The sequence below is a fragment of the Solea solea genome, chromosome 2 (assembly GCF_958295425.1).
Source record: "Solea solea chromosome 2, fSolSol10.1, whole genome shotgun sequence".
NCBI lineage: Eukaryota > Metazoa > Chordata > Actinopteri > Pleuronectiformes > Soleidae > Solea > Solea solea.
In genome coordinates, this window is record NC_081135.1 from 25,052,243 (window position 1) to 25,068,172 (window position 15,930).

Below are 15,930 nucleotides of genomic sequence, written 5' to 3' on the forward strand. Positions count from 1 at the left end.
GTTGTACTTTGACTAAAACGCTGTCAAGAATATATTTAATAATTAGCCCCCAGGTTTTTTTAAAGTTGTAGCATAGTCTGTTTTTTTTTTCATTTTGAATATGATTTGATAACATCCAAGAGTAGAAATGAGAAACTTAGGAATACATTTCAAAATGGCCCCATTGGTAGATTTCTCTCGGTTTGTGCTTTGATTCAGAATGGCGACAACGTAGGGTGGAGTCGAGGGGACGGAGTAGAAGGTCGTCAGAGTACAGACTTCGGTGACTGGAGAAAGAGAGAGGGACAGAGAGGAGTGGTTTGGGTCTGAGTGGGTGTGGCCCATCTACAAATAGCTCCACTTCGTGCCCTACATTTCTTCACTTAAGTTTCCCTCCCAGTTGCCCAGTGGGACAGTTGGGTCTCAGCATCTCCAGCGGCTCCGTCAAAACCACAAGCCATCCAAATAATCAACCAGCCATGAGCAAGTCCTACTCCTCCTCAGCCCAGTCTGCCTCCTCATACCGCCGCACCTTCGGCTCAGGCGTGGGTTCTTCTCCGATGTCTTCCCTCTTCTCCAATGTAGGAGGAGGCCGCTCCTCAAGCCATATGTCCTCCAGGGTGTATGAGGTCAAGAACGCTCCCTCTTTCTCCAGCTACAGAGTGTCGTCTGGTGCCGGGGGAGCCGGGTACGGCTCCTCTACGGCCATGCGCACCTACTCCGGCGAGAAACTTGACTTCAACTTGGCCGATGCCATGAACCAGGACTTTCTCAACACAAGGACCAATGAGAAGGCCGAGCTTCAGCACCTCAACGACCGCTTCGCCACCTACATCGAGAAGGTGCGCTTCCTGGAGCAGCAGAATGCAGCACTGACGGTGGAGATTGAGAAGCTGAGGGGCCGTGAGGGGCCCGGCCGTGTGTCTGAGATGTATGAAGAGGAAATGAGGGAACTGAGGAGGCAGATTGAGGCCATGTCTAACCAACGTGCCCGGGTGGAGGTGGAGAGAGATAACCTGGCTGATGACCTGCAGAAACTTAAGCTGAGGTAACACACGAATGATTTTGTATGTATGGTTGTGATACTAAGTTCCCAGAATAGAGCTTCTCTTGAGTCCCAGGTTGATATTAAGATGTTGTAAAAGTTGGAGATTAGTCTCTGACACACTGCACCTCTATAATTAGCTAAATTGCCTTCACCAGAGGGTTCCAACCTTTTCAGCCTGTGAGCTTTTGAATAGAAGCAATTTCTTCTCCCTACTATTACCACATCTAGTGAGCAGTTTAACCATGTTTGATGTTCGTCTTCGAATAGTCTTCAGAAGCCTGAGCAATAAGAATCCTGTTTCCCGAAATGTGGCTTCTACAGCAACTCACAGATTTCCCGAGGCATCCTTCTCTTTTGGAGGAACGGAAAAACAGGGTAACACAGGAGGATAAGCTCACTTTAATGAGTGTTACGTTCCACTAACTGTGTCTCACAAGGGTCTTATAATTTAGTCACAAGAGACACATCAAAAATGAAGGGAGTGCATGAGTGAGACTCAGACTCATAGACTCATAGCAAGAGAGTTGAGACAGATGGACAGGTAAGGTTTCAGTCAGACGGAAAGCGGCAGCACCCCAGCCAGACAGAAAGACAAGTAGATGGAGACACACCACATCTTGCTCTGTGTGTGTAAGAGAGAGAGAGAGAGCGAGAGAGCTATAATATGGGTACATCTGCCTATTTGTAGCCACTGGGTCAGCTCTATGAATTTAGAATCTCTGTCACCGCAACAACAAGCAACATTGCAAATAAACAAAGGGACTTTCTGTGTGGAGTTGGCATGTTTTCCCTGTGTGTGTGTGTGTGTGTGTAGGTTCTCTCTGGATATTCCAGCGTCCTCCCACAGTGCAGGTTGGGGATTAGGTTAATTGATGGATTGGTGACCTGTCCAGGGTGTACCCGGCCTCTCACCCCTCACCCCCTAACCCTATGTCAGCTGGGATTGGCTCCAGTTCCCCAGAGGATACAATAGTAGAGAATTAACATATACACAGAATGTGTGTGTGTGTGCACTCACAGGTGTCCAAAGCCTTTTTCTTAGGACACTGCACCGACGTCCATTCATTTGAACTGCCCAAACAAAGGTTTTGCTTCCTTAGGACCAGGTTTTAGTCTCTATGAGGATTACTGGTCCTGACAAGGTCAGTGTTTATGCCAGACAAGGCCCCAAATAGGTAGCAAATACAGAGTTTACAGACACACACACACACACACACACATTTAGCACATGTGCAAACACCCACTTTTCTTTATCAGCCCTTTTTTTAAATGCTGCCTGTGGTGTTGAGTGAAGATTGGCGAAGCACCTGCTGCTCTGAGCGAGATCAAAATACTCCTCCACCAACAGGGTCAGTGCATGCATGCTGACACACACGCACACACACGCACACACACACAGGACCCTCAAAGACATGATGCATTCCCTAGCCCATTGCCTAACCCCAACCTAAACCCATTTCTAACCTAAAACCAGGTCTTAAACCCCTCTATAGGTGTGAGGACCAGACAGAATGTCCTCACATTCCTAAAATGTCCTCACTCCCTATGATTTCTACATGATTTGGTCCAAACAAAGCTACACATTCAAGAAAACACACACAGAGTGCTGTGTAGCTGTGCCTCTGCATTGACTTACATTCATAGCACGGCCTAAACAAAGCATTATCTTTGACCTTAACCCCAAGCAGTTAATGCTCAACCTTAACCTTATCACAAGTCAAATCTTAGATTTAAATTTAACCAGGTTCTCAGAAATTAGATTCTGCCTCAGTGAAACCAGGTTTTGGACCCCATGAGGAGTGCTGGTCCTGACAAGGTCAGTGGTTATGCTATAGACACAATCCTCAGGAGGTAACAAGTACACGCACACACATGCACACTCAGCCGGAGGGAGAGCTGCAGATTACATATTGTAAAACCTGTTATTGGTTCAATTTCTCCCTTTCCCCTGCAAGGTAGTTTTTGCTGGTACTTTTGCTGTTCCAGCAAAAAGCGGAAAGTAGAATGTAATTGCCACACATGCACACACACACGCACACATTCTCGGGGACATTAATATGAATAGCACAGCAGTAAAGTTTGTTAAAATATTTTCTGCAAAGGCACAGTGGAGCAGTTTAAATATGTATAATATGCAAAGTGCTGTACATATCTCATTTAAACCCCATTTCATTTCAAATATAAATACTACATAGCACACACACTGTACAACAGACAGAAATGACCAAATACCAGAGACACATTTACACATTTCTGGGACCAGGGTAGACTACATCTTTGTCACAGTTTTTCCCCTTTGACTCTGACATTGTGAGAGCAGCTGCACCATAGATAGCTTTAGGAATCAAAGAGCAAGTGTGTGTGTGTGTGTGTGTGTGTGTGTGTAATCCTTGGTTTAATATAGTACATCGTGTAGTGTCATGGATATGCTTCCTGTTTGCTGTGTAAGGTCCAAATGCTGCAAACTCTGCCTTACTTCATAAAGATGTGTGTACGTGCAGGTACATATACGAGAATAAACTTTAGGTTGTTTGTCTCGCCTGTTCTTCTCCTTTAATCTTCCACCAGCTGGTCCCCTGAGGAAGAAGCCATATTCTCAAACACAGTTGTGTGAGTTTGTGTTCATTCATGTTCCAACGTCTCCTGTTTCATTTCCATTTTTTTGCAGACTGCAGGAGGAGATTCATCAGAAGGAAGAGGCTGAGAACAACCTGTCTGCTTTCAGAGGCGTATGTATTCTATTTCCATAAATACATAAATTTGCTCGTGCATATTTTAGTCTTTAGTCATCTTCACACCTGGGGTGAAGTTTTATTCGGTTGCACAGACACATTCTTAGCCAACAAAGTACAACTTTCCCCATCATCATCAACCACTTTCTCTGCCTCAGTTACCCCTCAAGTGCCCATACTTGCTGCACCTTTCTTTTTATCGTTTGGTTGGCCACTATAAATATCGTGTGTCTGTTTTGCGTTTCATTCAGGATGTTGACAATGCCACTCTGGCCAGGCTGGACCTGGAGAGACGCATTGAGAGTCTGCAAGAGGAGATTGCCTTCCTGAAGAAGATCCATGAAGAGGTTTGTTCATCTGACTGTGAATTAGGTGTGGCTGCCTTTTAGTAGGACACACCTACAGTAATACAGCTATGCGCTCCATGTGCAGCGTGGTGTGTAGTGTATCACGTAACAAATATCCTGTAACATCAGATGTGAGTCTCTGTCGGCATTCAGCTCGTTGGGGGGGGGGGGTTAACACATCCATTAACCACATTTACACAACCTTCACATTGTCGGCCTCTTATTCCTTATCGCTTCACACATATGCGGTACAGTTACTTTTTCTGCAGTGCTACATTTGTGCACAGTCACTTGCACACATGAAAGGAGACAGACAGTCAGACGCCCGCTGGCATACTGGAGTTTCCTTTTTGTTATTCTGTCTTCCCCACCTCAACTATGACCTCTCAGAAACTGCTGATACGTTGACGGAAGTATGTCAGCTGTTGTGTCTCTGTAGGCTTGTGTGTGTCTCTGTGTGTGTGTGTGTGCACGCACATGAACAGATGCAAAGTTATTTGTGTCTTTTGGAAGACAGCTGGCTGGGAGCAAAGCTGTCTTTTTGCTGCCTGGACCGACGCTGGGTTATCTGGGTATAGCTATCAATATGTTGGGAACGTCACATACCAGACGTTCAATGTCCAAGTGTCGTGACTGAGAGAGGGACAACATGGCTCTCACTGATCCATTTACAAAAATCGAACATTTATAATTACGTTTCACAATTATATCACAATGTATATTGTTATTAAATGATTGCCCAGCCTTAACCTGAGGGCCACTGTACGTTTTCCCACATAGGAGGAAGGAGATCGAGGGAGGAGGATTGAGTAACATTCTGTAATCTCAGCCTCTTTTCATTCATCCAATCAATTCATTCCTTGTCCACCACTTTATCCTCCACATGACCCTGGACAGATCATCAGTCCATCACAGGGCAGACATATTGAGATGAACGACCAGTCACTCTCACACTCACACCTAGGGTCAATTTAGAGCGTCCAATTAACCTTTGCATGTTTTTGTACCGTGGAAGAAAACCTTTGCGAGGCAACATGCGTGCCACCACTAGATGGCACTAAATCTTACAAATTGGTTCTTTAAAATAAAACAAAATAAAAAATAGATATATATTTTTTCTTTATTCGCATATAAACGTGATCTTCCTTCTCTTGTCACCTCTCAGGAAATCCGTGAGCTGCAGAGCCAGATGCAGGACACTCAGGTCCAGATCCAGATGGACATGTCCAAGCCCGACCTGACTGCTGCTCTGAGGGACATCCGCGTGCAGTACGAGGGCATCGCCGCCAAGAACATTGCCGAGGCTGAAGACTGGTACAAGTCTAAGGTATGGTGGTGGCACACACACACACACACACACATACACACAAAGAGGAGTGCTGATAGCTCACTGATCCCCTCTCTCCCCAGGTGACTGATCTGAACCAGGCTGTCAATAAGAACAGCGATGCACTGCGTCAGGCCAAGCAGGACAGCATGGAGTACAGACACCAGATCCAGTCCTACACCTGTGAGATTGACTCTCTGAAAGGCACCGTGAGTATCAGCTTCAGTTTCTCACACGCGTGAATCGTTTCATTACATTTCCTCAGTCTGATTCTGCCACCATGTTGTCTTTTCTTACTTTCCTTCACTCATAATTGACACCTTCACCCTTTTCTTTCAGTCTCTTTCAGACTAAGCTATGTTTTCTCTCTTCCCCTGCAGAATGAGTCTCTGCTGCGCCAGATGAGAGACATGGAGGGCCGCATGGGCCACGAGGCCTCTGGTTTCCAGGATACTATCGCACGCCTGGAGGAAGAGATTGCTAAGATGAAGGTATTCAGCATAACACATTTTACACGGACTCCTCGGTGCATGAAACCTCGAGAGGTGCAGTGACAAACTCATACTGAATTCAGAATTTTGAAAACAAGTTGATAGAAATCTTTTCATCCACTGATTTAAAGGATGACATGGCCCGCCACCTGAGAGAGTACCAGGACCTCCTCAATGTGAAGATGGCCCTTGATATTGAAATTGCCACATACCGCAAGCTGCTGGAGGGAGAGGAGAGCAGGTGTGTGTTTGTGTGCTCACTGGAACATTGTGTCATGTGTATTTAGGTGTGAATACGTCCTCCTATTATTACTGACGCGCTCGTGATTATTCACAGGATCACTACCACTGGACAAGTCCAGACTGCTTATTCCTCCATTGGATTCAGAGGTGGGAGGAAACACCACACAATCTACCCATCACACACGAATATCCATAGAAATCCATGTCACATTCCAGATGAGTCAAAAAAAAAAGACTAAGTATAGCTTGTGACTGTATATGGCAGGTGCTATTTCGAGGGGATGACACACATGTGCAGCATCACATTCTGTCCACTGTGTGGTGATATATGAACTCTCAAAAAAAAAGAAACCTCACTCACTTGGCTCTTTGATTTACAGAGGCAATCGTCACGAAACCACACATCAATAATCCAACAATTTAGCCTCCTCGTTTACAGATGAAATGTGCAATTACTCTCTGCCAGCGACTGCTCGCGCTACACTTTGCAGCTGCTCAAATAAAAACAGTGAGCAATAATTAGAGATGATTTATTAGGTACGGCAAAGATTGAGTGGCACCAGTGATTTTCTGTGTGGGTTTGACTTTGAAGTGGCAGTTATTCCGAGTCCACAGACTGACGCCTGTCAGCTCAAAGTTCAGAGCGTGTCATCGCCATGATTTACCTCCCGAGAGCAATACAAGTGTCCGTAGAGCAAGTAGAGTCTGTGATAACAGCAGTTTAAGAGCTGTGTGTGAATGTGTGCTTACAGAGACCAGTCCTGAGTCCCAGCATCAGCGCTCACCAGAGGTTCACTCCAAGAAAACTGTTCTCATTAAAACCATCGAGACCCGAGATGGAGAGGTTAGAGCACACACACAAACACACACACAATCACACAACGTTGTATGTTTTTCCAGCAGTTACTTTACATGTAGTCGTACGCAGATCCTCACATAAGTAGTCGTTCAGCTATGATGTTAATAATTGTGCAGCTGAGCTGTTTTGATTCTTTGTTGATTGTTGATTCTCACCCAGATTAAGTATTCTATGAGCCAGGGTGCTAGTGCCCAGAGTGTAAGTCTGGTTCCAGTATCTTTTGACACCTGTGCACCATAGCTTTCATTGATTCTTCACCCCTACCTTCATAGATGGTGCAATAAGCTAACGTTCACAAGTGCATTTGGCAGCATGGGAAAAAAAAAAAAAAAATCACATTCCTGGAGTTTTAATCTTAGTCTCTAAAGGAATCCCTGCCATGTGGTTTGCATCCACCCCGTAGACGCTTTAACATAGACAGTAACACGTTACACTGGCTTCCACCAATACGCAGCTTCACTGTCGGCCGTTTCTGTCGCCCGTGCACAGTTTTTCACGCAACACTCAAAAACAATACATGCAATTCAGAGTATCAACCCACTCACTCACTTTGTTGTATTGTTTTCAATGTTTGTTGTTTACTTCTTTTGTTACAGTTTCCACATAATCTCTTTCTGTCCTCCTCAGGTGGTCAGTGAGTCCACACAGCACCAGCAGGACATCATGTGAACAAACAGAGGCAACATTAGAAACTATAAAAAAGAATAAATGAAAAAAAAGAAATATTAAAAATAGACAGCTATTTACATTTTCCTTTCTTTACTACGATGATTTTTAAGCCGAGCCCATTTTTAGATGAGGAACACTGACCAATTTAAAAGGAAAACGTTGAATTATATACGTGGATACACGTATCTTGATACAACGCCATAATGATAAACAAAATAGATGCGCAACAGAGGTGCAATGCACTGCATTCCAGTATATTCTTTCCACCTCTCAAAAAAAACAACATTTGTCTATAGATATGATTCAAAGACGAGAGCAAAGTTTAAAGTCACAGCGAACATTGAATTGTTTCCAAGGTGCGAGACGGATCAGTGAAACACTACGATGTGAATGAATACAGAACGTTAAGCAAATCTTTCTGAGCTAAGTGCACACGTGTATGACCTGAGTACGAAGGGCTTTTATTTGACTAACTGATCTGAGGGAAGTGCGACGAAGTGCGAGGTCTGAGGTTTGATTAAATGTCAGAAGCACAAATGTCTGATGGAAAAGGAACTTTTGAGCTTAACAGCATGTGCTGTTGTTTTCACAGTATTGTGTGTGTAAGGGTAATCATGTCAACGTTGATGCACTGGGACAAAATCTCAATAAATAAAGACATTTATTGTGAGCACTCAGTTTCTCTAGTTTTAGACAAATCTTTGACTTGTGTGTGTGTGTGTGAGGATTCATGCTTTTTTTCAGTGGCTCCCTTATGCAATGTTTCCACCCAATGCATTAATCATCTGATGTGGACCAAAATGATTGTAGTTTTTCAAGCCAAGCGTAACACTCCTCTGACTTTTAATTTACTTTTATAAAGAGAATAGGGGATGCAGTTCTTTTCAAACTATCAGTGCTACTCTTGGCGTAGACAGAGGAGGAGAACGAACAATAGCTTTTAATGAGCTGGTCCTCGCCGAGCTTTGGTTCTCGCAGAAAGCAGATTAGCAGCTCCAAGAATTACAGCTGGTGCAGTTTGTTTATGTCTAAGTCGCTGGACTGAAAATGTCAGTGCCGATAACAAAGAACCAAAGTGGGGAGTGTGGGAAGGAGAAAATGAAGACACTGACAATAAAGGAGCAAGCAAGAAAGAGAGCGAGACCGGGAGTGTGGTACAGAGAGAAAATGAGGGAAACAGAGGGGACAAATGTAACAGGAAGGTTTTTCAGAGACACACAGGGAAAGAAACGAGAGGAGGATTCATGAGAAATAATAACAAAGAGCGATGCACAGAGAGACAGCTAGAGAAGGTCATTCCATTGCTGGGGCTCTAATTAGTGGAGCCATGTTGGTCAGATCTTCAAGTCTCCATCGCTGTTTGTTCACGGTTCTGACAATAGCAACAATGTCAGAGTCGCTGGTCAATGATAAGGAGGCAGCAAGTAATTCATTTCCTTTGAATTTACTTCTCAGATTTGTTGTTGTTTTTTTTATTCAAAAAGGTTTTAACCTTTTGTGTTTACATACTGTAATTATTGCAAATGTTGGCTGGGATGTTACGAGTCAGACGAAACGCCCAAACCACATTCTTTAGTGTTAATGATGTAAACCTATTTTACAGGTGAACACTCAACAGCACGAGATAGAAACATGCGATGGTAGTTTGTGAACTTTAATTCAAGTATTTACGGGTTGCCATTTGTTATCTCCTGGCTGACAAATGATATAGGTCTACTGTATAATATCTGCCATTGAATACTATAATAAAACCAGTGGTTTAATGTTTAGTTATTTAAACATAATCATAAATGCTCACCTCAATTAGCAAAAGAGTGTCGGAACAGCAGAGACAACAAGACCTGCAGGCTGAAGAACCACACTGTTTATTTTAGGTCCATATAAATTCATGCGCAATACCAACAACAACAATAATAATAATAATAATAATAATAATAACAATAACAATAACAATAACAATAAACAAATGTAAACAGGGTGGTATGAAAATTATTTGCCGTCTCAGAATCTCACAATGGCAAGATGAGAACAAAAAAAAACAAGTGCATCCACCACCCAGGTAAAACAAACCCAACTGGATATACAGTAAATAACATAAGCAATCAAGGTGTGAACAGGGGGGAAAAAACCCACATATTTGTACATTTAAAAACTATTTACAGTCCAATATCTACAATAAAGACATTATTACCCCATCATATTTTCAGCAGTGATCAGCAAATAGAGAAGACGTGTAAAAGAATTATTCACCAAAGGTCCAAGATTTAGAATAGGGTTAGATTTTGTTTCCAGTGATACAGCAGAACAAAAGGTGATTTAACATAATACATGAAAAGAGGAGAAAGAAGATTTAAGGTGCCTTTTCAAAGACCTTTACCTGGACAGTGTAAAAAAGAAAGGAAAAGAAGAAGAACCTATTCACTGGGACTGAATATTGTCATGTCAAATATTCATTATTGTTCTACTTCACATATTTTTTTTCGATTATCGAAGAGGTTGCAGTGTGGTCACTGTAAACTATCAGATTATAACGCTCACTTTCAGCTCGCCGTGTTTCCCACAATTTCAGTCAGTCAGTGCTGAAAATGATTTGTGCACCCTGGGAAACCAGACGCTTGTTGTTGTTTGTTTTTTCCACATTAACAGTCACACACAGAAACACAGACACATTGGAAACAGTTACACAAGGATTCTCATGCATTAATGGGTAAGAGTGAAAAGCCCAGAACCACCTCAGCATGTAGACGTACAGTGCTTTAGTCGTCAACCTTTAGAAAATAAGGTATAAAACGAACCATACAAAACTCAAATAGTTTGTTTCCAATGTTGTGAAATGCACGTTTGTGTTTTGCAATATTAGATTTGATTTCATGTTTACAGAAACATTCAATTCCGGATGGAACTGAAACTGCACTGAAAATACTTCCTTTACAAAAGTCCGGACGCTCAGCACAACAACGGCGTGTCTGTGTGATTTCATTTAAAAAAAAATGAGCCGTTCGCAAAAGCATGTACATACAAACATATTCACACACAAACAGTAAAGGTCCAGTAGTAAACATTAGAGGGCGCCATTTGTAGGGAGATTTTTTCACTTTTTTTTCACTTTCACTGTCATTTTACAGGAGACTCAAACCCCCTCTTTAGCATCAGTTCACGTGTCAGAACTACTAGATTCACATTTGACTCATGAGGATAACATAACATGACTACATACATTATCATTGATCCCCCCCATCTCTCTATTTGGTATGAGCCATCATTTGTCACAGGGCTCATTTGCCTCCTCTCACACACACAAAACACTTTATTGACAGTCAACAAGTCAACAGTCAAATACATGGACCACCACCAGTATCAGACATGTGTTAATTATGTTATAACAGCATTTGTAACAGATTCTGGACCAGATAGATCGGGGCGAGTGGTGGAAAGGGAATGTGAGAGCACTTCGAGCCATGTCTAAGAATCAGATTTACATACAGTCGCTTTAAAGTCAGTGGAAAGAGGACACAGGGAGGGAGGTACGGGTGCGTCTCCTGCTCTGGTCCAGTTGGCGATTGGGGGGGGGGGGGCAACATAGTCGATGACACACTGAGTGCTCGTGAGTTAAAGTACATTAAAAAAAAAACTGTCTTTAATGGTAAATGCTTAATGCAATGCACCCCGAGCCAAAACAACACGTGTGCCCCCAAGTCTGGATTCACATGCTGTCAGTGAAAATAACCGGCTGATTTCATTCAGCAACATTTCAAAGAATAACATTATGAAGAGCTGCCTCTCTGTTCCAGTGTGTGTTTTTTTTTAATGTTCTTTCTTAAAGCCAATATATATTTTTACATTGACTCCTTGAATATACAGTTATATCTTGCATGGCCCAACCACTTAGGGAGAAATTGGTGTTTTACACTTTAATTCTCTCTATAATTTGATTGGAAATCTCCTTAAATCAAATGATCGACACAAACAGTTCAGTCTGTTCCCCACAAGACAGGTCCAGTTATTTATCCAGTGTCCTCTCAATAGGTCCAGTACCAGAAGACTCACATTGCTTCAACAGTAGTCAGTTCTTGTTCCTTATTTCTTGATATTTAAAAAACACAAAATGGGACCGAGCTGTCCTTATAAATAAGCAACCTCTTATCTGAGAGGAGGAAACCAATGTGAGACTCAGCCTTCCCACTTTTGGGATAGGCAGTCGATTAGGTTCGGCACAGTAAGGTTCGATATTCTATTCTGTGACAACATTTCTTTTTTGAAGCAGATTCTGCAGTCGTGTACACGGAACTGAGCCTCATTCGCTGCATCATATGCGAACTGGGGGTCCATTAGGGGCCGTGAGGGGCACCTGAGAGCCGCAGTCATAGTCAAGTTCGGCCATCCGGGATCGGCTCATCATTCGACTGTGGGAGTACGCCCGCCTGTCAGTCTGCCGGTCCCTGAAACTCCTGATGTAGCTCTGTAAACAGACACAAAATACCTTTAGTGAGCATCAGTATACTAACACACAAAATACAGTTGTTGAAAAATACAATGTTCAACCACAAGAACGTTAACGTTGGCTCCGCTGTGTCTCAGCTAGCTCCAAGACTCTGTTTACTTGCTTCTGTCAGCGGCATTCACATTAGAGACTTGAGACGTCTGACACCACGTGGATCAGAGACCAGATCATAGGTTCATAACATTTACTTAGAAAGCTGCTGAACTTTGGCGCATGAGTGTGTGATACATCCTTAAACCTTGCTGGCACTGGTTTTAAACGCGCGCAGGTGTCACCTTTCTCACTCCACCATGTGACAGTGTGAGCAGCACCTTGTCAGACAGCTGCAACTAAATGTTAGGTTTCACTACCAGACCATGCTCCCTCACTGCTGTGCACTCTCCGTCCTCCCTCACTCAGCCCTCAGCCCTCTTCTTTTGCTATTTTCAAAATCAGGCACTGGGCAGCGCTAGTTCCACTTTAAACGGAACGTGTCATAAAATGGAACATGTTAATAATAAAGCTCAAAAAGCAGGTGTTACTAAGAACATTAATAATGGCTGTGTTCAGTTCATGTAAAGCATGAACAGCGAGACAGTAATCCAGCATGTACCCTGACACTGAATAAGTGACATCACCTGACATTTACCTGCTGTGACCTTTCAAAATGTCTGCCATACATTGGGAAGGAAAACCAACAAAAGCAACGATAATATTATTATCTAATGAGCCTGTTTCAGACGAATAAGATGCCACCAAACCATGCGCCTCCGCACAGACCAATTTTACAAGCTTCGTTATTAAAATGAAAAGATGCAATTACTTGAAATGGTTTTTGTTCTACTAAAAGCCCTAATTAGAATTTGAGCAATATAACAACATTGTCAAGAATAGGGAGAATACTGCTTCCTACCGGTGACAGCACATCTCCATCGAAGCGTCTTTTAGGGTTGACCTTGCGGTGGTAGCCGGGTTCAGTCTGAGGAGGAGGGAGTTTCGGAGGCTGAGAGCTCTGGGTTTGATGATGCACGTGGGACACTGCTGGATGGTGATATTGCTGGTGGTGGTGGTGATGGGTGATGTGGCCCTTCTGCTTTACGTTGGTCTTTTGGCTCGGTCGCTTTTTCTTCTTCTTGTTCTCCCTCTCCTTCTTTAGTTTCTCTTCACGCTGTCGGATACGCATGAGCTGGATCCTCCGTTGCTGGCGGCTCAAAACCACTGCAGATGAGGGGGGAGAAAAAGGATGTTTTAGTATGTGGACCGGAGGAGAGAAGGAGAATAACTGATCATCACAATGAGAGCGAGAGAATGACACAGCAAATGTTTTATTGAACAAGAAAGAGTAACAGATTTTGATGAGAGGAAATTATTCAGTTAGATGGAATATTTTAATCAGCTTTTGTTCTACTCGTGGTGAACAAGCCCTATGTCCATTTGTCGTAGAGAAGTCTCCAAAAGAAAATAAACACATGTCCATCTCCTCATTTCCTTCATTCAGTCAGTTTGCTGATGAAATAAATTGTCTCCCTTTGTGTAGTGAGCTGTGCAGTGTCCTGGCATATTGTGAGTGGGTGAGCGTGTTCATGTTATTTCCACACTCTTCCCTGCAAAGCATGGCCAACATCCTATCGGTCTTGCTGCCCGTTGATTACGCACATGATTATTTTTGGGTACACGGGTTTGGAGGCATTTTGATTCCTTGGTTTAACGTGGTGCAATCGCGTAGTGTTTCCTGTTCCGCTGTGGGAGGTCAAAATGCTGCGCACTTCCTGAAGACAAGTGTGTGTGCGTGTGTGTAACTGTTTCCAAAATCACATTATGGGAACAAAAATCAAGCCCCCTTCACGTAAATGAGTACATTTGAATGTGAAGTCATGTTTTAAAGTTAGGCTGAGGTTAGGATTAGGCCTGTAGTAATTATGGTTAAGATAATAAGTCTCCAGCAAATGAATGTAAGTCAATGCAGTGTCCTCTGAAGTCATGGAAACCTGTGTGTGTGTGTGTGTGTGTTAGGGGGGTATTATGAAGTCTATTGTTGTTTCCCTGCACAGGCGGACAGCTAATGAGGCACCATCTGCCTGAGAAACTACTTAATGATACCCCCTCTTCTATTCTTTTTTTTTTTTTTTAGCTCACCCCACATCAGGCCCCTCTGGCCACAGTGTGTGTGTTTTTGGAGGTTAGGTCTAGATGTTGGTTGCAGTAAGAGTTGGGAAAAGTAGTTATGGTTAAGTCTCAAGGAAATGAATAAAGTGTTTTCTGAAGTTATGGAGACATGACTGTGTGTGTTTAAAGTGCGAGTTACAGGCCTCGGGAGTTAGGCAGAATGATGTCTGCTAGTTTAAATTCAAGGAATGGGGTGGTCAGAGCTGGGATTAGGGTTTGAGCCTAAGGAATACATAATGTCACTGAGGGTCCTTACAAGTATAAAAGTACATATGTATGTAAAACAGACATGCAGGATAAAAAAAAAGACAAGTTAATCCCTATACTACCTGTTCTGCATGCTATTCAATCAGCTGACATCAATTTTCCTCACTGGTCTTCTTGCTCTGCTTCACCATGGTGCCCCCAGGTGATCACCCTCACCCTGCCCCTTCCCCCAGTACACCTGCTCCATCTTAACAGCTCCACATCATTAGCCGTCCTCTTTTATTAGACAACACAGTGTTTGTCACCACTTACACTGACTGTTGTCAATGAAAAGGCTGCAAACAAACAGCAACACTAACGTGTCAACAATTCAAATAATGATGATAATAAGTGTCACTGGTGGGCACGTAACAAAAAAAAGAATGACGATATTTCTCGACTCAGGGGAAACTGATGTTGGGAAGCACAAATCGGTGAATATTCCTTTAAGCTTTCTTGCATTAATCCATCCACTTCCTAATCACAAGCTACACAATGTTTATAGCAACAAGTATCCCATGCACACAACACATGTACATAGTGCAAACAGAAATGCCACAATTTGGTTTTGTCACCTTTTTTTTAAGCTTTTGCTTTTTTACTGCAAGAGCACTGTTTAATGTATTCAGCTCTCACAGGTCTCTTTAGCTGTAACATCGCTAGAAACATTGTCAATGCAATATGTTTTTAATATGGCGTTTATTCCTCATGAGGTAAGAGGAATACTCAGGGAGACTGTAATAGAAATTTAGAGGGCTGGAGGGTGAGTGTGGCTGCACTGTGTGCCTTGAATTTGAGTGAATTGTTCCCTTTTTTGTAGGTTAGTTTTTTCTTTATTATTCCCACACTTCTTCCATGTGTCTTTTTTTTCCCTCTATATCTTTGCCCACGCGCTCTCTCTGACTATAAATCACGTCAACCTCGTGTTCAGACCTATTATCTGAGGCCATGTATGCCGAGTAAATTTGCACATCATGTGCCAGCAAACACCAAATCTAGAAATGGTGTGTGTACAAATAAATGTGTGGAGCGAGTTTAAGTTCCCCTGTAGTAATGAGTGTCTCGGCCTGTGTTGTGTGTGTGTGTGCAGCCCTGCCATCTGTGTTATGGCTGAATTCAGAACAACATAGTCTCTTCTCTCACACTTACAGTTAAACTGTTCTCTGCCCTCATATTGGTAATCATTTCTAAAGCGATAAAAAAGTTATTTCATTGAATTTAAACGCTCTATTTTCAAATTAAACTGCACATCTCACAATGTTGTGTTTTTGTGGCTTACAGGAAATATAAAATAACATGAAACTGAATGGGATGAATCCTTTATTAAACCTCCCATGCACATA

At 42.8% G+C, this 15,930-nt stretch overlaps 2 protein-coding genes across 2 annotated transcripts in view; one reads left to right on the forward strand and one right to left on the reverse strand.

Annotated features, from left to right (window-relative positions):
* The first annotated feature begins 358 nt into the window (after positions 1–358).
* Positions 359–8,372, forward strand: LOC131455435 (desmin-like). Its single transcript, XM_058623054.1, has 10 exons — positions 359–1,027; positions 3,696–3,756; positions 4,011–4,106; positions 5,272–5,433; positions 5,517–5,642; positions 5,814–5,924; positions 6,056–6,165; positions 6,262–6,314; positions 6,920–7,011; positions 7,654–8,372. Exons 1-10 carry the CDS (start codon positions 459–461, stop codon positions 7,693–7,695), a joined length of 1,422 nt encoding a protein of 473 aa, XP_058479037.1. The 5' UTR covers positions 359–458; the 3' UTR covers positions 7,696–8,372.
* Positions 8,373–10,464: 2,092 nt separating this feature from the next.
* tmem198a (transmembrane protein 198a) overlaps positions 10,465–15,930 on the reverse strand; it is a 32,206-nt gene continuing 26,740 nt past the window's right edge. The window contains exons 6-7 of the mRNA XM_058622957.1: positions 13,089–13,393; positions 10,465–12,154 (exon numbers count right to left, since the gene is read on the reverse strand). Coding sequence (XP_058478940.1) covers positions 12,002–12,154; positions 13,089–13,393 — 458 coding nt within the window. The 3' untranslated portion in view covers positions 10,465–12,001. The remainder of the gene's footprint in view (positions 12,155–13,088; positions 13,394–15,930) is intronic.